Source organism: Bos javanicus, chromosome 10, assembly GCF_032452875.1.
Source record: "Bos javanicus breed banteng chromosome 10, ARS-OSU_banteng_1.0, whole genome shotgun sequence".
In the NCBI taxonomy this organism is placed as follows: Eukaryota; Metazoa; Chordata; class Mammalia; order Artiodactyla; family Bovidae; genus Bos; species Bos javanicus.
The window spans coordinates 18,922,908-18,950,255 of record NC_083877.1 but is presented as its reverse complement, the minus strand read 5'-3'; the positions used below and the strand labels follow the sequence as shown (position 1 = coordinate 18,950,255).

General features: G+C 40.6%; 1 protein-coding gene across 4 annotated transcripts in view; it reads right to left on the bottom strand.

Moving 5' to 3' along the window:
* Positions 1 to 1,503: 1,503 nt before the first annotated feature.
* Positions 1,504 to 27,348, bottom strand: part of SENP8 (SUMO peptidase family member, NEDD8 specific) — a 31,846-nt gene continuing 6,001 nt past the window's right edge. For 2 of the 4 annotated variants that reach the window (XM_061430275.1, XM_061430274.1), the window contains exon 2: positions 5,936 to 14,375. In XM_061430275.1, the coding sequence (XP_061286259.1) occupies positions 13,701 to 14,339 (639 nt within the window). In that variant the 5' untranslated portion in view covers positions 14,340 to 14,375 and the 3' untranslated portion in view covers positions 5,936 to 13,700. Of the gene's footprint in view, positions 2,509 to 5,935; positions 14,376 to 22,901; positions 23,055 to 27,348 lie in introns of those variants that run through there. The other 2 variants (XM_061430276.1, XR_009739037.1) reach the window with 2 other exon arrangements.

Here is a 27,348-nt window from a genome sequence, read left to right as displayed (position 1 = left end):
AGATGATGCTGTGAAAGTGCTGCACTCAATATGCCAGCAAATTTGGAAAACTCAGCAGTGGCCACAGGACTGGAAAAGGGCAGTTTTCATTCCAATCTCAAAGAAAGGCAATGCCAAAGAATGCTCAAACTACCGCACAGTTGCACTCATCTCACATGCTAGTAAAGTAATGCTCAAAATTCTCCAAGCCAGGCTTCAACAACATGTGAACCGTGAACTTCCTGATGTTCAAGCTGGTTTTAGAAAAGGCAGAGGAACCAGAGATCAAATTGCCAACATCTGCTGGATCATGGAAAAAGCAAGACAGTTCCAGAAAAACATCTATTTCTGCTTTATTGACTATGCCAAAGCCTTTGACTGTGTGGATCACAATAAACTGTGGAAAATTCTGAAAGAGATGGGACTACCAGACCACCTGACCTGCCTCTTGAGAAATCTGTATGCAGGTCAGGAAGCAACAGTTAGAACTGGACATGGAACAACAGACTGGTTCCAAATAGGAAAAGGAGTACGTCAAGGCTGTATATTGTCACCTTGTTTATTTAACTTATATGCAGAGTACATCATGAGAAACGCTGGACTGGAAGAAACACAAGCTGGAATCAAGATTGCCGGGAGAAATATCAATAATCTCAGATATGCAGATGACACCACCCTTATGGCAGAAAGTGAAGAGGAACTAAAAAGCCTCTTGATGAAAGTGAAAGTGGAGAGTGAAAAAGTTGGCTTAAAGCTCAACATTCAGAAAACGAAGATCATAGCATCTGGTCCCATCACTTCATGGGAAATAGTTAGGGAAACAGTGGAAACAGAGTCAGACTTTATTTTTGGGGGCTCCAAAATCACTGCAGATGGTGACTGCAGCCATGAAATCAAAAGACGCTTACTCCTTGGAAGGAAAGTTATGACCAACCTAGATAGCATATTCAAAAGCAGAGACATTACTTTGCCAACAAAGGTCCATCTAGTCAAGGCTATGGTTTTTCCAGTGGTCATGTATGGATGTGAGGTGAAGAAGGCTGAGCACTGAAGAATTGATGCTTTTGAACTGCGGTGTTGGAGAAGACTCTTGAGAGTCCCTTGGACTGCAAGGAGATCCAACCAGTCCATTCTAAAGGAGATCAGCCCTGGGATTTCTTTGGAGGGAATGATGCTGAAGCTGAAACTCCAGTACTTTGGCCACCTGATGCAAAGAGTTGGCTCACTGGAAAAGACTCTGATGCTGGGAGGGATTGGGGGCAGGAGGAGAAGGGGACGACAGAGGATGAGATGGCTGGATGGCATCACTGACTCGATGGACGTGAGTCTGGGTGAACTCCGGGAGTTGGTGATGGACAGGGAGGCCTGGTGTGCTGCGATTCATGGGGTTGCGAAGAGTTGGACACGACTGAGTGACTGAACTGAACTGAACTGATCTCTGTCTAAAGAAGGAATTGGCAAAGATCAACTAAGACCACTGTAAGAACTTTGGGTTTTACTCTGAATGAAATAAGAGGCAAAGGAGTGAATAATAAGCTTTTATTATAGCGGCCTTAAAAGGATCACCACTGGCTGTGAGGGAGGGAAAGGTGAGAGCAGGGAGGTCAGTTAGGAGACTTTGGGCCATCCCGTTAAGAGATGAGAGTGGCACTGACTCAGGTGGTAGAAGTAGAGAAGGTGGAAACAGGCAGATTCTAGATGTATTCTGATGGTAAAAACAATAGTTTTTACTGACAAATTAGAGATGGAGAATAACAGAAAAAGTCATGTTTTATGGCTTGAGAGGATGGACAGAATTGCCATCAACTGAGACAGAGAAAGCCATTAGTGGTGCAGTTTTGGAAGATCAGAAATGTAGTATTTAACATGTAAAGTTTGAGATGAGTTTTAGACAGCGAAGTAGGGAGGTCAGGTGGGTAATAGATACATGGGCCTGGAGTTCGGGAGAGAGGTCTGGGAGATGTAAGTTTGGGAACTGTCACCATATGGATGGTATTTAACTGCAGGAGACTGGATGAGATCATCAGGGGACTGTGTCTGTGTATAGAGGAAAGTAGTGATGACTGAGCCCTGTGGCACGTGGTCATCGAGAGATCAGGAAGAAGAGGAGGAACTGGTAAAGGAAACTGATGAGTGCCTGATAAAGCAGGAGGAAACCCAGAAGAGTTTGTTGTTCTGGAAGCTAATTACCATATGGCAAGCAGGGGACTGACAAATGCTGTTAATAAACCAAAATTTTCTTTTCCTGTGGCTCAGTGAAAGTTCTTTTTCACTGGAATGTAGCCGAGAAATTTCCAACCTGGACAACGCCAAGCAATTTAATGCTTAGGGGTTATTCTTTCGGTACAAAAATGGCCTGAGCCCCATTTCCAACCATTGTGGTCAGTCCTGACGCTGTTTCTGCAAGAGCTTCCATGATGCAGTCTGGTTGACTGATGTCTCCTGTTCTTTTAGCTTTTGCCCTTTTGCCCATGATGTGACTCTCCTCATCCTTCACTCCAGCCACCAAGCAAATCCAATGTACCCAACCTGCACGAAAGATTTAGAGTTAATGGAAGGCTATGGCACAAAGCCAAAAACAACTTCAAATTCAGCACACATGTGACTGCTTATAAAATGTGACAGCCATGCTCTATCTCAGGAAACTCCTCACCGGCCATGTCCTCCAGTAGGCCCCTGCCTCCTGCCATGTTTCTGGCATGTATCCCATCTCAGTTCTTTTCATCAACCTCCCTCCACTTCTTTCCTAGGCCTCATTCTTTTTCTAGGGCATCCAATGAAAATTCAGGTTTCTTTCCTCTTATTATTTGTAGTGACTGATCTCCCTTTGTATCCTCCTGGCCCATTTAGACTAAACCCAGGGAGCTGACCTTTCTCAATCAAAGAGGTCCATCTAGGCACTTACCTCAAACGAAACAACACATACTCTCTAGCAATAAATTAGGTGTCACTCCTGAAGTCAGAGAGGCTGTATTCAGTTTTTGTTTTTAATAGCAGTTTTCCCATTTGAGTAAATAAAACAGAAAAAAACCACATTACCACTAACAAACCACACAGCAGTGTACCACGATGGTTAAGAGCAGAGGTTCTGGAATCAGTGCATCCACATTTTAACCTCATTAAGTTCACCTGGGCAACTGTTAGGCTTTAGCCCTCTCATCTCTAAGAGGAGGATAACAGTAGTATCTACCTTAGAGCTGTTTGTGTGTTAGTTGCTCAGTTGTGTCTGACTCTTTGCGACCCCATGGATTTAGCCCCAAGGCTCCTCTGTCCATGGAATTCTCCAGGCAAGAATACTGGAGTGTGTTGCCACTTCCTCCTCCAGGGGATCTTCCCAACCCAGGGATCGAACCCAGGTCTGCTGCATTGCAGGCAGATTCTTTCCTGTCTGAGCCACCAGGGAAGCCCTTTAGAGCTTTATGGTTCTTACTGATGTAAATATTCCATTTTAATAATAACCAAACTTTATGGTTATTAAAAGCCTCTTGATGAAAGTGAAAGTGGAGAGTGAAAAAGTTGGCTTAAAGCTCAACATTCAGAAAATGAAGATCATAGCATCTGGTCCCATCACTTCATGGGAAATAGATGGGGAAACTGTGGAAACAGTGTCAGACTTGATTTTTTTGGGCTCCAAAATCATTGCAGATGGTAACTGCAGTCATGAAATTAAAAGACGCTTACTCCTTGGAAGGAAAGTTATGACCAACCTACATACCATATTCAAAAGCAGAGACATTACTTTGCCAACAAAGGTCCGTCTAGTCAAGGCTATGGTTTTTCCGGTGGTCATGTATGGATGTGAGAGTTGGACTGTGAAGAAGGCTGAGCACCGAAGAATTGATGCTTTTGAACTGTGGTGTTGGAGAAGACTCTTGAGAGTCCCTTGGACACTGCAAGGAGATCCAACCAGTCCATTCTGAAGGAGATCAGCCCTGGGATTTCTTTGGAGGGAATGATGATGAAGCTGAAACTCTAGTACTTTGGCCACCTCATGCGAAGAGTTGACTCATTGGAAAAGACTGATGCTGGGAGGGATTGGGGGCAGGAGGAGAAGGGGACGACGGAGGATGAGATGGCTGGATGGCATCACTGACTTGATGGATGTGAGTCTGAGTGAACTCCGGGAGTTGGTGAGGGACAGGGAGGCCTGGCGTGCTGCGACTCATGGGGTTGCAAAGAGTCAGACACGACTGAGCAACTGAACTGGTTATTATTAAAATGGAATATTTACACCAAACCCTTTTAAGTCCTTGACACATACAAAGAGTTTAATCAATCTCAGTTATTATCTATTAAACTTCAATAAGTTAAACAAGTATAAAACCCAATGTTGGTACAGCTACACAGAATTAGATATAGGTTTTTCTGATACATTTTTAATGGTACCGCACACAGATTCTCCTTTGAGAACTCTTTGGATATCACCATGAAGGGATTATAAATAGCTCATATGCTTTGATGTCTCATTCCACTTTTGTATTCCTCAAAGAGGTAGTTTGCAATGAAGAAGTTACTTGTGAAGAGTGCAGCCCTATTATTCATAACAACATTGGAACTAACCAAAAAACTTAACAGTGAGGAAATGGTTAAGAAAATTAAGATCTACTAACTTGATGTTAACTCCAGGTTACCATTAAACATGAGTAGACACTGATTAAGGGAGGAAATTTGTAAAAAGCAGAATTAAAATACTGCTTATGCATGAATTACAACTATGTAAAATGTGAATCTTTCTAAAAAAAAAAATCAGCAGATGCATCAGAGAGTTAGATTTACATGCTGAGTTCCTTGTTTTCTGTCAAGTTGCTTAAGTTTGTCAAACTGTCCCCCTACAATAGCTTGGCCTTATGCAAGCATGAAAAGCTATGTTGATTAACAAGGTATTTTGATTTCTGCTGCAATACCATGGAAGGATAATGTGTTTTCTGATAAATTGCCTCTATTCAATATATTTGTACTTACTTATTCAACAAATAACAACCACTGTCCATGTGCCAGGCACTACACTAAGCAGCAGATATTCAATGGCGAGTAGACACGGTCCCTGGCCTCCAGGACTTCCAGTTTAGTGGCAAGAGATATACTGCCAAAAATTACATGTGATTTGAGCACACTAAAGGGTTCATGATTCCAGGGTATTGTTAAATAAGGGAAGCAAACTAGTCTGGCACACCAGGGAAGATATCCCTGATGAAGAGATTACATAGGCGTTTTCCTGCTGAAGAGTATGGGAGAGTTAAGAGGGGGAGAGAACAGCAAGTAGAAAGGCTTTAAGGGGCGAAAAGAACGTCTTAAGCTGGAGGAACAAAAAGATCTGCAGAGTTGGGGCACAGTACACGGGCGGGCTACAGTCCACGGCGTTGCAAAGTCTGCCATGGCTGAGCAACTAACACACACACACACACAGTCCACGGCGTTGCAGAGAGTCTGCCATGACTGAGTGACTAACACACACGCACACAGTCCACAGTGTTGCAGAGTCTGCCATGGCTGAGCGACTCACACACACACACACACACACACACACACACACGCAAACACACACAGAGTCCACGGCGTTGCAGTCTGCCATGGCCGGGCGACACACACACACACACATAGTCCACGGCGTTGCAAAGAGTCTGCCATGACTGAGTGACTAACACACACGCACACAGTCCATGGCGTTGCAGAGTCTGCCATGGCTGAGGGACTCACACACACACACACACACACACACACACACACACAGGGGAAAAGGGTCTAGGACACACACACACACACACACACACACACAAAGGGGAAAAGGGTCTAGGACACACACACACACACACACACACACAAAGGGGAAAAGGGTCTAGGACACACACACACACACACACACACACACACACACACACACACACAAAGGGGAAAAGGGTCTAGGAAGGGGTCAGACTGTGTGGAGCTTTAGTAAAGATATTGCCAGCATATGAAATGGACTGGGGGATGAACACGGGGATGTGTGAATACCAGAAGACTACTTAACAAACTATTGTGGCAGTCCAGATGAGACAGATGATGGCTGTCTGGATGAGAGCGGTGGCACTGTGAAATGCATGGATTTAAAGCATATTTAAGATGCAGAATAGACACAACAGGAAGTTGGGGCACAGTACACGGATGGGCAGTAATAGGCAAGGGTTACCATTATTCAGGTACAAAGTAACCTTGGATCTTCCTGCAGTTGGGTTAAAAGACAAAAGAAGAATTACTGCCTGCCTCTTTTTCCTCCATGCACCAAAACAGAGCAGCCTGTATTTAGAAGAAAACCTTTCCCACACAATGCAGGCTCGGACATGTTTCTCTGCACTAGGCCATGCTTTCCTCACCAGCTCACACTCTAGCTAGCTAGAGTGTGTGAGGGATGGACAAGTCAAGGGTGACACCTAGACTTCTGGCTAGAATTGGGTGGTGCACTGGTACCATTTCCTGAAGTAGGAAATACTGATGGAGCAGGTTTGATGGAGAAAGAGGAGTTGAGCTTTGGGATTTGGTGGGTTTGAGTTGCCTGTGAAATATGCAAGGGAGAATGTCTAGTTGGCTCTAAGTGGATATTCAGGTAGAGGTTTGGGAGAGTTCAGGAGAGGTTAGAGAAGAGATGTGCCCAAATCTATCACTGGCCTGGGGAAAAGATGGGAGAGCCTAGGAAGTATGTACAGAATGAGAAAAAGGATTTGGGAATCAAAACCTGATAATCTACAGCAAGTAGACAAGAAACTGGCAATTAAGAAAGAGTGGTCAAAGAAGTACTAGAAAAACTAGATAGCACATTAATTAAAGGAAGAGTTGTTTGAAAAGGAGGGTTTAATGGTGCCAGGAGGACTAGTAAAATGAGAACCATTAGTAGTCCTACTGAGAATTTTTGTAGAGTGATGGGAACAGTCTAGATTAAAATGGGTTGAGAGGTGGGCAGGAGGTGAGAAACCTTTTGACACTTTTAGATCTGGCTGTAAAGAGGAAGAAAGTAAAAGGTCAGTATTTACAGGGGGACATGAGGTCATGCTTTATTTAAAGACAGAAGATTTAATACATCTAAATGCTGATGCAAAGGAGCCAGTAGAGCGACTGCTGCCTCTGGGTGTGAAGGAGCTCTCTGCACACAACCCCTGAGCACAGGTGAAGGCATTATCCACAGCTTGGGGGTCACTGCAATAGGAATGAGGAAGGCTCAGAGGTGGGGATAGAAAGACTCGTAGGTTTGGTGTCAGGAAAGCTGTAGTTCATGACCGTGCCTATTTTCTCTCTGAAGCTGGAGAGTGTGGGAGGAGGTGAGGACTTTGCAGGTCTGAGGAATGAAGACTGAGGTAGCAGCTGTGGAGAGCTAGCTAGAGTGTGAGCTGGTGAGGAAAGCATGGCCTAGTGCAGAGAAACATGTCCCAGCCTGCATTGTGTGGGAAAGGTTTTCTTCTAAATACAGGCTGCTCTGTTTTGGTACAGGGAGGAAAAAGAGGCAGGCAGTAATTCTTCTTTTGTCTTTTAACCCAAACTGCAGGAAGATCCAAGGTTACTTTGTACCTGAATAATGGTAACTCTTGCCTATTACTGACACTTTAGCTGGCTACCACTTCCTTTGACACTGACATGTTAGTTTTTCTTACACAAGAAAACTTCAATTGCCAAGGCTGCCGCTCTTGTTCTACTTCCCATCTTTCAGATTCATGACATCTGAAAGTACAATGTAGGGCTTTTAAAAGTTTTAGATCAGTATGTCGATGTCAGCAGCTGATCCAAACACGACCTAATATATAAAACAAAGCCAATTATATAGGTTCTGTCATGTAGCAGTTAATTGAGAAAGACAGTTTCTCATTATTGGTTTCTATAATTTACCTGCTGAATTTAGGAAATTCATAAAGTGACACAAAATTATATTTAAAATGTTCAAGCAAGGAGATGTGCTATCATTTTCTGGGAGAGGGAGAAGGTACGGGTGGATACAGTGTAAGGAGATGGAGACCCCGCACTAGAATCGTGGCCCTGTCACCAGCAACCACGTGACTGAGCTCCGGTAAGTTTGCTTCTTTTCTATAAAATCAGAATAATGAGAGCGACCAAGGTGGCGGAGTAGAAAGACCCTGAGCTCACCTCCTCTCACAAGCACACCCAAATCACAACTATCTGCACAACAACCACGGCTGAAAAAAATAATGGAAACTACCAGCAAAAATCTTCTACAACTAAAGCCATAAGGAAGGAACCATAACGAGTTGGGTAGGAGGAGTGGACTCATGACACAGTTAAATCAAATATGCCCCAGGTAGGTGACCCACAGACTGGAGAATAATATTGCAGAGGTTCTTCTACAGGAGTGAGAGTTCCGAGCCCCACATCAGGCTCCCCAGCCTGAGAGTCTGGCACTGGAAAACGAGCCCCCATAGCATTTGGCTTTGAGGGCCGGTGGGGCTTAATTATGGAAGCCCTACAGGACTAGGGGAAATATCGACTTCAATCCTAAAGGAAGCACACAAAATCTCATGCTTACTGGCACCCAAGGCAAAAGCAAAAATTTGATAGGAGCCTAAGCCAGACCTACTGCTGATCTTGGAGAATCTCCTGGAGAGGTGTGAGGGTGGCTGTGGCTCACCCAAGGGGTACAGATACCGGTGGCAGTAATACTGGGGAACATTCAACCACAAGAACGCTCCTGGCAGCTGCCATATTGGCTCATTAGTGCCAAGACCTGGCCCCACCCAACAGCCTATAGGCTCTAGTGCTGGGATGACTCAGGCCAAACAACTGGGTGGGGACACAGTCCCACCCACCAGACAGGCAGCTTAAAAACTAAAGAGCTCACAGCCACCTAAATGTGGCCCTAGACACGGCTCAGCCTACCGGAGGGCCAAGACCCAGCTCCACAAACTGGCGGACAGGAAAGCTGCACAAGCCCTAGACTGGCTTCATCCACCAGGGGGTGAAGCAAGAGAATTACGATACTGCAACGCAGGCCAGACTCTACCCTGGGACCAGGTGGGCTGTGCCCCTGCCCACGAGCAGGGCAACACAACCTTCAGGACACTCGACTCCATACCCAACTGTGTCAGGAACTGGCGCTTTCCTACCAATGATCTGAAAGGAGCTCTGGGAACTTTGGGCCCTGAAGCCAGACTTCAGGAACCAGTTCTGCTTGCCAGTAGTCTGGCACCAACCCCAGGATCTGGGTTCACCTGCCAGTAGGTGGGCAACAGTCCCCGAGTCTTCAGGACCCAGACTCTGCCCCAGGTCACCTTAGGATTCCGTAACTGGCCACCTGGGGACAGGCCTGTGACACAGCAGGCAGCAGAATTTGCACAAGGCAAGGCCTGGCAACCAAACAGACTAGGGGCTTACCAAGCTTAGCGGACAACCCGTATAGTCGGCCTGCCACGACAGAAGGGCCCATGCAGACCTCTCAGGAGGAACCTCTAGAGCATATAGTTTGGGTTATGAGAGGGGAATGCATGACTGGAATACACAGGATGCCTCCTACAGAGGGCTACTTCTCCAAGGTCAGGAAAAATAAGTAACCTACCACATATGCAAAAACATACGTATGGCTGAGTTCCTTCACTGTTCACCTGAAACTACCATGCCATTGTTAATCGGCTACACCCCAATACAAAATAAAGTTTAAACACACACACAAACACAAACAGCAGCTTGGTCAGACAAAAAGAGGCAGCAGAAGAAAATAGTCCAGGTGAAGGAACAAGACAAAAATACAGAACTAATAAGTGAAGTGGGGACAGGCACACAAAGAGTTCAGAGTAATAATCGTAAAGATGATCAAAGAACTACGGAGGAGAAGAGATGCACAGAAAAGTTAAAAGTTTTTAACAAAGAGTTAGAAAATATATAAAAGAACAACCAAAGATGAACAATACAATAATTGAGATGAAAAATACACTAGAAGGAATCAATAGTAGATGAAAAGATTCAGAAGAACAGACTGCTGAGCTGGAAAAGACAGTAGTGGAAATCACTGTTGTTAAATAGGAAAACAAAAAAAGAATGAAAAGGAATGAGGACAGTTTGAGAGACCTCTGGACAACATCAGGCACACTAATACTTGCACTATAAGGGTCCCAGGAGAAGGAGAGAGAAGTGGCCTGAGAAAATATTTGAAGAGATAATAGCAGAAAACCTCCCTAACCTAGGAAAGGAAAGAGTCACCCAAGTTCAGGAAGCAGAGTCCCACAAAGGATTAATCCAAAGACAGTGCATACCAAGATGCACTGTTATCAAAATGACAAAAATGAAACATGCACAGAGAATACTAAAAGCATCAAGGGAAAAGCAACAAGCAACATACCAAGGAACTCCCGTAAGGCTATAAGCTAATTTTTATCAGCAATTCTGCAGGCAAGAAAGCAGTGGCATGACATATTTAAGTGCTGAGAGGGAAAACCTACAACCAAAAATACCCAGAAAGGCTCTTATTCAGATTTGCTGGAGAAATTAAAAGCATTACAGATAAGCAAAAGCTAAAAGAAGTCAGCACCAACAAACCAGCTTTATAACATATGTTAAAAGACTTTCTCTAGGCAAAAAAGCCTACATCTGTAAAGGCAAACACACAGGAAAGGTAAGAAATCACCCACACACAAAGCTAGTGGGGAGGCTGAAAGATAAGAGTAATAAAATCATCTCTATCCACAATAAACATTTAAGGGATAAACAAAACAATTAGATGTAAAGTATGATATCAAAAACAGTAATCGTAAGAGGAGAAGAGTACAAATGCAGGGTATGTTAAACGTATTTTAAATTAAGAGATCAGCAACTTAATCACATATGTAACAGACTGCTAGACAAAAACCTGATGGTAAGAACAAACCAAAAATCTATACTAGATATACACAAAAGATGAAAAAGGAATCCAAATGTAACACTAACGATCGTCACCAAGTCACAAGAGACAAGAACAAAAGAAGGGGGAGGGGAAAGACCTACAAAAACAAATCCAAAACAATGAACAAGACGGCAATAAGAACATACAGACCTATAATTGTCTTAAATATAAGCAGACTAAACGCTCCAACCAAAAAACACAGACTGACCAAATGGATACAAAACCAAGACCTGTATATATGCTGCCTACAAAAGACTCACAGATCTAGAAACACATACGGACTGAAACTGAGGGGATGGAAAAGGGTATTTCACACAAATAGAAATCAAAGGAAAGCCAGAGTAGCAATACTTCTATCAGACAAAATTGACTTTAAAAGACTGTTACGAGAGACAAAGGATACTACATATGATCAGGGATCAATCCAAGGAGATACAACACTTGCAAATATATATGCACCCAACAGAGGAGCACCTCAATATATATGGCAAATATTAACAGAAATAAATGGTGAAATCAACAGTAATCCCGTACTTGTATCAACAGATCATCCAGACAGAAAAAGAAACATAAACCTTAAGTAACGCATTAGACCAGACAGACTTAATTATAGAAAAGATCAATGAAATGAAAAGCTGGTGCTTTGAAAAGATAAGCAAAACTGATGAATCTTTAGCCAGACTTATCAAGAAAAAAAGGGAGAGGACCCAAATTGGTAAAATCAAATACAATTTCATTTTGCAGATGAGGCTACTGAATCTCAAACCTGCCCCAGACTATAAGTTTATAACTGATACTGCTTGGACTGATCAGAACATTCATGCTCTTTCCCACACAATGGGATGTAAATTTCTTTAAACATTTTCTTTTCTAAGTGCTGGCAGAAAAAGTTTAGTATCAGTAAATAGTCACATGACTGAGAAATTCTACTTTGCCACTTCAATGGAATACTTATTAAACCATATAGTCAATATGGATACAGCAAAAACTAAAGATAAAAATAAAAGGGTATCTGAAAGCAGGATGGTTCAGTGTGGTAACTGCTCAATCCTATTTTGAATAACCTGCTTAAAACTGAATATTTTGAAGCTGAACTTTGCAAACTGGATCTTTCTGACTCTAAAACAAGGGAACACAATACCAACAAAAGATCTTTTCCCTATTACGTACCATGTAACATCAATGGTGTATGGTCATGCAGGTGTATAACTTACAGGCTGCTATCGAGTAAAACATTACAAGTAGACTCTTAAGTTCTCCTGTCATTTACAATGCTAACACAAATGACACATTCAAACTTTTACATAGACCAGCTTGTGGTACAATTCAATCATGCTATGTATCTGGAAAGGAGACCTTTGGTTTCAATTTTTAAGACAGTACTAGTTTAGGTCAAAAAATTTCTTTCTGGGATGAATCTTAGGGAGACAGGAAAGATTGCTCCCATAGGTACTGTTTTAAGATGGAGACAATCTGACATCTAGATATACATTATCATTATCAGAAAGACAACAACTTTTCCCAGAGAAGAATCTGAGCTTTTCAGTCTAGACTATATGCCTAATCCAATAGTTATTGAAACAATATTGCCTTATCATTATCTACACTCCTGGCTTCAGCAATGGTGCCCTTTTGCTCTTCCTCCCTCCCTATCCCACCTCTATGCCTGACTGCCTGTTCCTCATTTTTTTCCCCCTGCTCCCAGCTTCCATTAGATATCCTTAATTATTTCAAATATACTGACTTGAAATGAAAACTTTTTTGGTAGCTTTCTCTTTGACTTTTAGTTTCAACTTATGCCTGCTATGTGACCTGTACTTATTTACACTTACTGGGTTTTCCCTTCCTGACTAAAAGGAACTGGGCTATTGCCTCTGTGGTCACTGAGTGGTGAGGTTATTTTGAGCCATGAGGGCTGGGGGCAGGGTTAGGCTAGGAAGGTAGCTGAAATTATAAGTTTCACAGTTGAAGCTAATCTTTAGCTTTCAAGTCTCATATACATTGCAATCTAATCCTCATTAAGAATAGAATATGTGTATATAACATATCATTTAAATTGTTATTTGAAATAACTGTAAAAACACATCCATAATTTGGAAGGAACAGCATTTCATTTTACTCTTGGTTCCACATTTCAAAAATTACACTGTCTGCATTTTGAATTAAGTGAAAGAGTTAAGAAAGGTCACTTTTTCTCCTTTGTATCTCAAAAATAAATGAACTTTGACTAAGTTTCAGATGCAAAACAAGAGGTCCACCACAGGCATTAATTTTAACAAAGTTATTTAAGATTCCCCCTTTCTTAAAGTGCTCCAGGAATTAGATGGGTGACTATGGGCTAACACCATCTTTATCAAGTATTGGCAAAGGTTATAGCTGGGAAAGCCTTTGCTTATTGAGTGGAAGAGGAGGTATCACAGAATTGAGTAACTGATAAAACTTCAATCTTGAATTAGGTTAGGTCTTGATCTGCTTCCAGCTAGTTGATCTCTTGAAATATGTGGGCTGTGCAGTAAGTTTTTGGTTGCTGTATGATTTTCTTCTTGCTTCTAAATTTCACATATTCTCAATTTGTTTTACAGGTCAACCTTTTTTCTTTGGACTAAACCAATGTGGATAAGGGAGCCCAAAAGGGAATTAATCAGTTTTGGTGCATATTTTGAAGACATCGTCACAGAACATATTGCTCTGAAGTTAGGGTTAAAGTGATACTTTGCATTAGGATAATGTGGAGGACAACGTTCTCTCAGGAGAAAGTAAGCATTCTAAGCTTTCCTCTCCTAGGCATCTTCCCTCAGGCACTGAGACTGCAGCCATCCAATTCATGGGGACAGGCAGAAAGAGACTTCAAAAGTCAAATATATTTCCACAGCTAATTTTTAGCAAGTCTGGCAATGAGATCTTTCCATTCTTCTCTCTTCTTTGTGATGTATGTAGGAGTGAGTAGCTGCAGTAGTGATTGTGGCTGTTGTCTAAAGAAGTTCTGACACAAGGCCTCAGTGTTACAGATCACATACATCCCACAGTCACAGCTGTTTTGTTGAGCAGGGGCTTTCTCTTCCACAAAGGCCAGTTTGTTTCCTTTTCTGCCTAAGAAAGCCTCTAGTTTCTCTGCTACCTGTTTTGCATGGAATGAGTTACTACTACCGTAAGAATCATAATGAAAAAAGCCATTTTTATCTTGCAGATATACCAACAAGCTCCAGTGGGTCCCCCCAGCTGTGTGGTTGGAATTATCATTGATGGCTAAAAATATGACTCTCTTATTGGGGAGGTCCAAGGGTTCAAGGAACATGGCGATTTCTGCTGGGTTGCCAGTGCACTTGATGAACTGAGTAACTTCGGGGCTGATGAAACAGACGTGGTCAGAGCAGTCATGAAATTGGCTGTTGGCAAAGTACTCAAAGGCAAACCCAATAACATGGTCATTGAGCCAGCTTGGAGGATCCAGTAGTGAGACGTCTGATTGCCGCAGTAGACTGTCCATGTAACTCAAGACTACTGGGTCCATCTTGTACTGACCAGGGCTGCTCAGAAATTCCAGAAGCTGAAGGAGAGGCAGAAGACAATATTTACTGTTGAACAAGATACTTGACTGTAAAATGGGGATCATAAATAGCAGTTGCTCTTACAAGGTTTGGGGTAAAGATTAAATATAATTGTAAAGTGTTTAGCAACCATGCATGGTTAAGGATAAACATTAAAAAAAAAAACAAAAACCCTCTAGTTTAACAACCAGAATGAAAATTTTGGAAATTCTCCATATGAAATTAAAAATCTCTTTAAATGCTGAGATTAGTTAAAATTATACCTAATTGTTCTACCAAACTCTGTATCATTAACCATATATTCACCCCTTTAATGAATATGCATTAAAAGAATGGCAAATTATATTAAAGATGAATTTTCAGAGTCCAATTTAAATGCTACTAATTACTAAGGGAAATAGTTTCCATTTCAACATTAATTTTCAAGAGATAAGATAAAATATTGCTTCCTCATTGCATGATGGAAAGTGACAGTGATTAGAGTTGTAGTTAAAAGGAACTGTAATTTCAAGAACAGAAAACAATGGGAGAAATACAAATGAAATTCATTCCTGATTCTTCCCTGTTAGTAACATGAACGACAGTCTTTCCCGTCTTTAACCTCAAGGGGTAAGATAAAGACTATACAGTGTTTATAATGTAACTTAGAAATTCTTTTGACAGTGAAGCGTGGCAAAGGAAATCAGGCGATCTGGGTCTAGCCCTAGTTCTACCACTGATTTGCCGGTATCATCCGATTTTTGTCCTTGTTTCTAGTTATCTGTAGAAAGGCCTCAGAGAGTTGTAGAAAAGGCCAAATAATTTTACTTGAAGGTATTAAAAAGAGTATAAAATAAAATGTTGTTCAAATAGTATTTATGTTATTAAACAATCAAAGCAAATACGGTTTGGAAACAAATATCCATTTATACATCTTGTTCAAATGAAGGCATGACTAAATTAAGAGTGGGAGCAAGACAAGTCATATAGTAAGATTTATATGCTCATGATCCTCTTAAGCAAGGTGTTGACAGAGACAAGAAGTCTGATAAGTGTGGTAATGTTGATATGACATTTAAACTCAGAGTTCACTGCTTATGCACTCACTTGGCAACATAACAATATTTCTAGAAATCACAAAGCAATAAATTGCCCCATGAAGGTTGAGAGTACAAAGCAAAGTGTATTATATATATATATATATAAGAAAATAATACTGCTATGAAAGACTGGGCTAGAATAGTGACATCAATTTAATCAATTCTGGCCATTAGATCAGTTATTTTACCACTTGGTTAGAGTATTAAAACAATAACATTTTTTGACACAATCGTTTTCATATAATCAAAACCCTGCAAAAACTCAGAGTGAAATAAATGTACTCCTGAAGAAAAGAAAGCTAAAGTAATGATGTAATTAGGAAGCACCAAAGATGGTTTTTCTGTGCATACAGAATATCATAATATGAACTATTTCAAAATGGATACAAGGCTGTTGATGAGTGTATATATCTATATAAAATAAGATGGCATGAATCAAGATTTTTCTTAAGAAGAAAGAATAACTTGAGCAAAGGCCTAAACTGGAGCCAGGAAGAAAATTAACGAGGCATAGAGCACGTTTGTTATGGGTGGGCCACAAATTTGGCTCTTAGCTTTTGGCAGCTAACTACAGAGTGTTAAGTTAAACATTCACAATGTCCATAAGGGAAAAACAAAGCAACTGCTCAGGAGAGGTAAAAGCATTATTTGTATTAAGGTCAGACAGATTTCTCTCAAAAAATTTTCATAAAAAACATGGAGTAAAAAAAAAAAACCAAAAAACATGGAGTATCATAATGAATGCCCATAACATCTTTATATTATGGGACATTAATATATATAACATATATGGGGTATATCAGAGAAGGCAATGGCACCCCACTCCAGTACTCTTGCCTGGAAAATCCCATGGACAGCGGAGCCTGGTAGCCTGCAGTCCATGGGGTCACGAAGAGTCAGACACGACTGAGCGACTTCACTTTCACTTTTCACTTTCATGCATTGGAGAAGGAAATGGCAACCCACTCCAGTGTTCTTGCCCGGAGAACCCCAGGGACAGGGCAGCCTGGTGGGCTGCCGTCTATGGGGGTCACACAGAGTCGGACACGACTGAAGTGACTTAGCAGCAGCAGCAGCAGCATATGGGGTATATAATATTGTTGTAAAAGACGAAATAATTTCACAGTACTATTTCTAATAATGATCTTTAATATTCAGTCTGATGGGAAAAGAGCAAACAGCAATCTAGTAAAAGCAGCTGTGGAGAGGCTAGGTGCTCAGCTGGTTGCTGATGGGACTGCATTTAAGAATATATGAGTATGAAAAAGGAATGACTGCATGTGCCTTGAGCAAGGCTTCTTGACTCTCTCCCTCATGTCTTCAGTGACTACTAGGAGTGGTAACGGCCAGATTGCAATGCTTGCTAAACACCTGGAGACCTGCTCTCTAAGCTGCCAGCTGAAATCAGTCTTGTACATCAAGAGCAAATCCAACTAGGGATAGCAGTTCACAAGAAGGGTGTCTGAATAGACATGCATCTCACTGTGGAGAGTGTGTCCACAAGCAGGGTCAAGATTTTCTTTAGAAAATAGTTTTTGTGCTTTGTTTGATTTTGAAAACATCCGACCTATAGGTAATGTGGCAATCAAGGACTTAATTCTGTTCCATACAGCATGATTGCAATAGGTTAGCTGTAACAATTCTAAAGCAAATGAAACCAAACTGGTCAAACCACCTTGGCCAAGAAAATGGATGCCAAAGTTCACATCTTAAGACTTGAATTTTAGACTCCATTCTGTTGCTCAGTGGCTATGTCATCATAAAAAACTACTTCATTTCTTTAAGCCAGTTTCCTTTTCTGTAAAGTGAGAATATTAATACATGACTTTTACCATAGGGTATGTGTCAATATTAAATGAAGAAATATAGGTAACTAACATTTAAAAAAATATAAGGTAGCATTTCTGGATATCTACTGGGTCATCAGGAAATTTACATCCCAGCAACTGATAACTGTAGTGTATCACACTGAACAAATGTTTACTGAACGTTGCCTATGTGCTAGGGGGTAGAAAATCAAAATGGGAATAAAAGTCATAGTTTCTACCCTCATTGAGCTTAACCCTATTATGTTATAATGAACCCATAATGAATATATACATCTCTTTTACTCAATAAATACCTATCAAGTACCTAATGCAGATGGAGAAGGAAATGGCAACCCACTCCAGTATTCTTGCCTGGAGAATTTCATGGACAGAGGAGCCTGGTGGGCTACAGTCCATGGGGTAACAAACAGTTGGACATGACTGAGTGACTAACACACACACATCTAATGCAGTTGTCATGGAAAATATAAAGATGTGTAAGGTGGCTTATACTCAAAAGAAAAAAACTGGTAAACCACAAATAAAATGAATTCAAAAGGGAAATGGATGCAGAGCTCAAATCAGGAAAGTCTTCAAGGAGAAAGTGGCATAAAAGTGGGCTCTTGAAAAGCAGAGAGGTGGATGCATGGAGAAGGGCATTAAGAAGGGAGAGGCAAGGAAAGTGCCTTTAAGTTTAATCCACTCTGGCTGGAATGAAGTGGGAACAGTGATGCAGATGAAGGCTGGAGGAAGATTATTAGAAGTTAGGTGCTGATAAACTGATTTCCAGGTGTAAAGTCTAGAACTTATACCGGAGGAAATGGGGAGCCATTAATGGCTATGTCAATGCTTTACAAAGACTGATGATTCAGGCATAGTATATAGGATTAATTGGTAGGGAGACCCATTGGAGATAAGAGACCAATTCGATTTTTAATGAAAGGTAGGAGGGGGATGTGACCTAAACCAGGGGAAATGGTAGTAGGAGAGAGGCGAGGAGGAAAAGATATTATAGACAGAATCAGTAAGGGATCAGAGAAGGGTAGATAAGAGAGAAGAGTTAAGAAACAGTTTGGAGGATTTTGTTGGAGTGACCAGAGGGCAATGATCCTATCATTAATGGGGTAAGGGGGAAAAAAAGAGATGGGAGCAGACCTAGCACAAGAACCAGGAGCCATTTAGAACCATCTTAGGGATATTTCCTTTCTATACAGCGAGTACTGTACTTAGCATATCTGAGGTACAATTAATGTTTGTCAGATGAATGAAATACTTTTAAAGGGAGTCAGGAAATACAAATTAAGGGAAATAAGGCATACACAATTTTTATACTGTAATATCCGTTTTTGCTTTAGCTTTGTGTTTTGTCTGTTTTCTTCTGTTGATTAGTAGTAAATGCCTTTAACAATTAAAAGATCTATGTTTTTGGTCTTGGTGAATGGTATAGGAATACTGGGGAGACAATGACTTCCTCATAGTTCTGTGTAAAACTCAACAAAATACAGTACAGTTCTATGTTTTGGAGCCAGGAGGCGTTGAGTTTGGGCTGACTTGCACTTGCTAACTGTGCGACTGGCTCGGCAAGCTATTCATCCTCTTTCTGGGCCTCATTTTCCTCATGAGTAAAATGAGGTAATAATAAAACCTGTCTCTCAGAGCTGCTTTATGAATTAAAAACATGACTGAAAAGACTTAGCACGTTCTCTGGTAGACAGCAAACTCTCAAGGAAAACTTGTTTCCTTCCCCATTCCCTACATATTTTGGGTGGTAATAATGGACCTTAAAGATTTCTTGAAACTAAAGCGTCTGTTTGTCTCTTTATATAAAGCCACACAGATAGATCCAGCCAGGGCAGGACTGTGCATTTGAACACTAGCTTTGACATAAGCAGAGGTGAATGCTAATACCACAGAGAAGTAGTCTCTCAACCTGAGGGAAGCAATGCTGTTAGTGTGTCATCAGCATACTCAAACCTTGTGGTTATGGGGTTTACTTTATTATATCTTCCAACTTCTGTAGCTAAGTGAACACTGCATTCAAAGTATAGGACACTTCCCCAAATATTTAATTTTAACGAGAGACTATTTTTTAATATTCATCTTAAAATCCTTAAAGTGCGTATGACTTGAATATTTGTTATAAAAACCAGGCAATTAAATAAAAATTAAAGGGAAAATTATAACTCAACAAGAACCATTCTGATTTCCTGCTGATGTAAGTAAGGCAAGAAGCTGCTGGTTCAGTAGGAAAAACACTAGGTTGGGAATCAGCAGACTTGGGATTCAATTCAGATCTGCAATCAACCAGTTGTTTGACTCTGGAGAAGACATTTAAAACCCTTGGGTCTCAGTTTTCTCATCTGTAAAGTGAGGTTTGGACCAGATAAATACTGGTTCTACCCAGGGAGGCATGTCAGAATCATCTATGGAGATTTTAAACACACGATCTATCTCTGGGGGGAGGGTCTGGGCACCTGTATTTTTAAGATGTTTCCAAGTGATTCTATGATTTCTACAAGATTCTTCTAGCTATGGGCTTCCCCAGTGGCTCAGTGGTAAAGAATCTGCCTGCAATACAGGAGACTCTAGAAAAGTGGGTTCAATCCCTGGGTCAGGAAGATTCCCTGGAGAAGGAAATGGCAACCCACTCCATTTTTTTTGCCTGGAGAACCCCATGGACAGAGGTGCCTGGGGTTACAACGAGTCAGACGTGACTGAAGCCATGACCACCACCACCACCTCTAGCTATAGGGTTCTACAATTCTAAGCTCTCATCTTTAAAATCTTCCCTTCCACTCTCAAGTTTTACTGGAACAAAATCATGCTCATTTGTTCACATATTCTTTATGGCTACTTTAAAAAATGTTTATTTATTTATTTGGTTGTGACAGGTCTTATAGGTGGTGGCAAACTCTTCCTTGCAGCAGGCAGGATCTAGTTCGCCGACCAGGGACCAAACCTGAGCCCTCTGCAATGGGAGCGAGGAGTCTTAGCCCTGCACCACCAGGGAAGTCTTTCATGGCTGCTTTTCCGCTTTCAGAGCTCAGTAGCCTGTGAAGGCTAACGTATTTACTGTTTGGCCTCTTAGACAAAAACTTTGCCAGTCTCTATTCTAGACCACTATAATGTAATCTGTTGTAAATGCATAGGTTAAATTAATTTTAAGAGCTTTTAGGGGTCTAATAAAGCATTGAGGCTATTTGTTAAAATATCTTAGAGATTAACCTTTAACTAGAGGTATTACTGCTGATTCAACGGGAATTTTTAATGAGGAAATGCTTAATTAGTAGATATAAGAACTGTCTATAGATGCGTGAGTAAATATTCATTTTATAAGATCAAAAATATACATCAAGATTTTAATTAATACGCATTTTAAAGTATGTAGCAATTCTCGTAACTTTTGGGATAATATGCCTGTTGTGGTTAAAATAACAGTAGTGATACAGATAAGCTTTACTGTAAAGCCCCAAAGAAAACCTACTATCTCAGAATTGTGACCTTTATTCATCCCCCCCCCCCAAATTATTCAGTAAGAGTTCCTTAAAAAAAAAGGAACAGCTTCATTCAGTTATGTTTTTAAACACTGTAAAGTGCAAAGTGCAGCTGTTAACTCATTTTAAGTGAAGATTCTAACAGTCAGTAGTTTCTAAATGTAATTTCCTTTCCTCCTCCTCACTCCCTTCAGTTTTTGTTTTAAATTGTATCAAACTGCAACTGCTCACAAATGCCGTCAGTGCTCCTATACATACATGGCTAGCTGCTAGCAAGATTCAACACACACACACACACCCCAAAAATCAAACACAGGCTAACTCCAATGTTTCTTCTTAGAGCTTCAATTTCACAAGCATTGGGGGAAAACAGCTAAGCAATTTAAATACTTTTTAATATCTTAAATACTAAATATATTAAATATATTTTAATCAGTGACTTACAATACCTTAATTATTAACATAAACATGGATATAACAGCATAAAATGCAACATCAGCACAGATTTTTAAAATAAGAGATTAGCAGAGCACTTTTGCACCAGAGGAAGGCAATTATCTCTGCTTCATTCACCCTACTCTGCTGGCTTGGACACTTCAGTGGAACAGTTTAGTCAGTTTCCATACTTGATAGCTAGAGGTGGTGGTCAGTGGTTCAGTCATGTCTGATTCTTTGTAACCCCAGGCACCTCTGTCCATGGGATTCTCCAGGCAAGAATACTGGAGTGGGTTGCCATTTTCTTCTACAGGGAATCTTCCTGATGCAGGGATTGAACCCACGTCTCCAGAGTCTCCTGCATTGCAGGCAGATTCTTTACCAACTGCCTGCAACGCAGGAGACCTGGGTTCGATCCCTGGGTCGGGAAGATCCCCTGGAGAAGGGAATGGCAACCCATTCCAGTATTCTTGCCTGGAGAATCCCATGGACTTAAATATAGCCCAGGGGGTCACAAAGAATCAGACATGATTGAGTGACTAACACTTTCATACTTGATAGGCCTATAACATAAATCACTAATTCTTAGGAACCAGATTCCCTAATATACCAATTGATAAGTCTTATTGATTCTACAGCTGAAATGTTCTGGACCTGTCTCAACACTTTCCATCTTCACTACCACCACCTCAGTCAAGTCCATCATTAGTTCTTATCTTGATATAGCCTAACACGACTCCTTATTTCTACTATTGACCCCTCCAGTAAATTCACCATACAGCTGTCAAGAGTAATTGTTCAAACATTTAAGTGAGCTCACATCTGTCCTGTCCTCTGGCAGTACACTATCACACTCAGGAAAAAATGTGAACTTCCCACCCTAGCTGCTTACAACTCCTCCTCCCGCCCCACCCTCCAATGGTTACATGGCCCTAGGCACCTCTCCAACCTCATTTCCATTACTCTTCCTCCCTTGCCCACTAAGCTCCAGCCACACCAACTTTCCTCAAACACGCCATGTTTTTTTCCTCCTGAGGGCTGGGCTACTAGCTGTGCCTGAACCTTCTAGTGGTTGGCACCATTTGCTGGGTAATTTCAGTTTGCTGCTACTGCTAAGTCACTTCAGTCGTGTCTGACTCTGTGTGACCCCATAGACGGCAGCCCACCAGGCTCCCCCGTCCCTGGGATTCTCCAGGCAAGAACACTGGAGTGGGTTGCCATTTCCTTCTCCAATGCATGAAAGTGAAAAGTGAAAGTGAAGTCGCTCAGTCGTGTCAGACCCTCAGTGACCCCATGGACTGCAGCCTACCAGGCTCCTCCGTCCATGGGATTTTCCAGGCAGGAGTACTGGAGTGGGGTGCCATTGCCTTCTCCGAATTTCAGTTTAAATGCCACTTATTCAGAGAGCTCTGTCATGTTCATCCAAAACAAGAGGCCACCACTCTCTTGTCCTCTAATTTCAATTCCTTGTGGAACCGAAATAGACAGCACTTGTGGTTATCTGACAGTTCCTTTTTCACTGTTTCTTCATTAATATTTCCCCCCTCTCCCCGAGGCCAAAAACATAAGCTCCATAATCATAAGAGAATAAAGAACCTTCTCTCCCTAAACTTGCTTACCATTCTGGTCCCCTGGACCTTCAACAAAACTTGTTGGGCATATGCTCAGTAAATAGTAATTGTAGAATAAATGGATAAATGGATACTCACCTGATATAAATCATGTTCTGCAAAGAAATTTGTACCTTTGAGTCTCAGAAGTGTAAGTGAAAGTCGCTCAGTAGTATCCGACTCTTTGCGACCCCATGGAATAGTCCATGGAATTCTCCAGGCCGGAATACTGGAGTGGGTAACTGCTTCCTTCTCCAGGGAATCTTCCCAACCCAGGAATCAAACCCAGGTCTCCTGCACTGCAGGTGGATTCTTTACCAGCTGAGCCACCAGGGAAGCCCCTTAGATGTATAAAGGACTTTAATTCCTTTTAGTCTAACTTCCTACCCCATGAAGGAATTTTTCATTTCTACTCTCAGGGAAAAACATGCAGGAGTCTGACTTACAACTAGCTGTGTAATATTAGAGCAGAAATAGCTAAGTCAATACAACTGTAAAAAAACAAATCCATGCAGTTAGACATTTTAAATGATGATGATGAAGACGGTACAAATCAGTGGGAGAAATTTAAGGATTATTCCACGTTTTCAATGATCACTATGTCTTACAGCAGTGCGGTCCAGTAGGACTTTCAATAACAATGGAAATGCTCTTCATCTGCAATGTCCAATATAGTAGCCACTAGCCACACTAGCTATTGAGCACTTGCAAAGGGCTAGTGAGACTGAAGGACTGATTTTATTTAATTTTAACTCAAATTTAAATAGCCACATATGGGCAGTGGTTACTATTTTGTTTTTTTCAGCTGCACCTCGTGGCATATGGGATCTTAGTTCTCCAACCAGGGATTGAGTGCCCTGAAAGCTCGGAATCTTAACCACTTGACTACCTGGGAAGTCCCATGGCTACTATTTTGGACAGCACAGTTTCACAGAATTTTATAGGCATTTCAGGAAAGAAAAAGATTACATGGTTAAGTAAGTTAGGGAAATTCTACATCCCCAAACTCCTTATTGTTGACTCACAATGCACACAAGCATATTAGAGGCTAGGAGAGGTTCTGCAATACAGAAACTTAACTTTTCTCAGTCTGATTCTTTCCCAGCTCCTTTGACCAATGAAACACTTTTTGTTTTCTGTTTTGGTATAATACCTATTAACACTTCACTAACTGTGCAGTGACGTTTGGGATATGCTAACTGGGAAATTTAATAAATGACACTGGGACAATTTGTTAATCATTTGATTAGCAAAAAAATGAAGCTAGATCCCTACTTCAGACCTCATATTGAATTCTATTTCTGATCGAGTGAAATTTAAATGCTAAAAAGTGAAACAAAAATATTAAAAGAAAATAGAGCTTCAAAACACTTTATACAGCTGGCCAATACACACATGAAAAGATACCCAACATCTTACTCGTAATCAAGGGAATGTATGTTGAATTAAGATTTCATTGTTCACCTGTTAAATTAGCAAAGATGGGAAAACTGATAATAACGGGCATTGCTGAGTAACTACAGGAAAATGCAGTCTTACTGTAAACAGGAGTGTAAACTAATGTGAGTTTTTCGAAGGATAATTTGTCATTATATTTTAGTATTTTGGAAATATGTAGGTATTACACTTTCAGAAATTCATCTTAAACGAAACTTTAGGATACATGCAAAAATTTAACAAGGATGTTTACCACAGTAATATTTGTAAAAGAAAAACTGGAAATAATCCCAAAGTTTAAAAGAGGACTGGTAAAATAACAGGGTTTCCATTTAATGGAATACTTTTCAGCCATTAAAAAATAATTTATTGACATAGAAAGATGCTCATAATATGCTATGAAAAGAAAGGTTATATAAAAATTTGTACAAAATTAGTCAAGGATGATAGCTATCTATAATAATACAGTTTTAAGAATAGGATTTTAATACTTTTAAACTTTTTTCTTCTAACTTTTGATATTGCTTTATTTTCCCCCTTTTTCTAATGAGTATATAACCAGAAAATACAGCTACTTTCATTCATTCAAGAAAGAAATGTAGCACCTCTCACTTTTACAGTCACTTAAAATCTATCTAGTCATTGGAAAAGACTCTGATGCTGGGAGGGATTGGGGACAGGAGGAGAAAAGGACGACAGAGGATGAGATGGCTGGATGGCATCACTGACTCGATGGACGTGAGTCTGAGTGAACTCCAGGAGTTGGTGATGGACAGGGAAGCCTGGCGTGCTGCGATTCATGGGGTCTCGAAGAGTTGGACACAACTGAGCAACTGAATGAACTGAAAATCTATCTGGAGCTTCCTTGGTAGCTCAGACGGTAAAGAACCTGCCTGCAATGCGGGAGACCTGGGTCTGATCCCTGGGTCAGGAAGATCCCCTGGGGAAGCAAATGGCAACTCACTCCAGTATTCCTGCCTGGAGAATTTCATGGACAGAGGAGCCTGGCAGGCTACAGTCCACACGACTAAGTGACTAACACACACACACACACACACACACACGCACGCAAAATATGTTTCTTTGACTCGCTGGTCTCACTTATGTCCTCTAGTAAAAAAACAGTAAGTCTAATTTCTCTTGCACAAAGTTTCAAACACAAATATTTAAACATAATCTGATGTTCATTAAAATTAGATTACATCCAACTTTTCATGTAAAATTTCATTTGTAATTTCACAAAATGAATCACATTCAAGAACAAATGTGCTTTTCATGTCAGCATAAGCAGAAAAATTTTCAGGAAGGAAGCTGAAGTCTTATTTTTTGGTTTCAATTTCCCCTAATTAAACATTTCCTTTTAATGCTAGCCTAACCCATCCAGAGATTTGTATCAAGTGGCATGTAAAAATTACCATCAAGATTTTATATCTTTCTTAAAGACAGAGATTAGTTTTCATTCATGCCTGCTATCTTCAGTGCCTGAAAACACAAGATTGTTAAAAACATAAGATTTTTCAATTTTATAAGTTATTTATGTATGTGTGCTAAGTCGCTTCAGTTGGGGTCCGACTCTGCGACCCCATGGACTATAGCCCGCCAGGATCCTCTGTACACAGGATTATCCAGGCAAGAACACTGGAGCTGGTTGCCCTGCCTTCCTCCAGGGGATCTTCCCAACCCAGGGATTGAACCCCCAGGTATCTCACATCTCTTGCACTGGCAGGTAGGTTCTTTACCACTAGCACAACATGGGAAGCCCCAAATTATTTATAAATTTGAACAATATACCTCTCACATGAATCTTTTACCAACAGAGGAATTCAGCTTTCAAAGCAGAAAAACTATTTGGTATGATGATGATGCCTGGTAACTGATTAGCCATAAATTCCATTTGGCCCTCCCTTGGGCCAGGGAGATAGACTAAGTAACCTTTTAGGATTTCTTCCAGCACTGAGGCTCTCTATTTATGGTTCTGTCACTTATTAGGCACGGTTAAGGGGTCACGGATCAGAAAAAAAAACTTTATTCTTAGTCTACCATTACACTTCAAAGGTTCCATCTATAATTGTGTCACAATTTTTCTTTCCTTTTCCTATATACTTGGTGTAAATACCAGCCTTTTCTAGAAATGATTTTGTTTAAATTTTCTGAGAAATGACTTAATTGCAAAATTTGAAATGACTGCGACTGTAAATATAGTGGATGGGGAGGACACTTTTAATGAGAGGTTTGAGTAAGTAAGATATATTTTACAAAGGAGTAGACAGAATTTTATTTAGTATATAGCTAATATTATACCTTAGGTGATAAGATGTGGTCAAGCTAAAGTTATAATCTGCCTGGTTTCATAAATAATCACTGCACACACAGTAGCTGTATGCAGACATCTGGTTTAAAAGAGAATGAAAAAGGCATCATTTTTAAATTATCTGTCCTGTAGATTTCAAAGTCTGGTAAATTATTTTTTTTCCATAGTTTAAAGGTAAACTGTTAGTACAAACTCCTCTTTAATGAGTCTCAAAAATGTGCTTGGCGAATAGCAGGTGCTCAATAAATATTTAATGAACAAATAAAACAATGAATTTGTTTTATTGTGCTGATAGGAAAACAGGGTCTGATGGGACCCAATTGTGACATACAGAATTTGTCTTTAAATGTTAATTAACACAAATACTAGCTGAGTTATCTGATGAGGTCTGAATTACATATTGTTAAATAGGACTAAACATTTCCAGCATCTACATATTTTAGCTGTTGAAGTGTGAAGTTGCTACAATCAACAGTAATGGGAAAATCCACACGTTACTGTTTTGAAGGAATTTAACCTATCACACTACTCTGAGACAGCATTTACTTATTTTTTTGGCCATGAGGGAAGGCAGGCCTAAGATTTTTTAAATGTACAATGTAGATGCTCAAAAATAGTAACTGTGACCAGACAATTGTTTCAGTATCACAACTGTGTTCTAGTGCTTTTATAACGGATGAATGTTCAAAGGTGTAGTCATCTAATTGGAAGCCAGAGAAAGGAACTTTCAGAGATTTTCTGTAAGTAATGAAAATCCCTCAGAAATTTCAAGAATTCTGCTTTAAAATAGACCTGTTC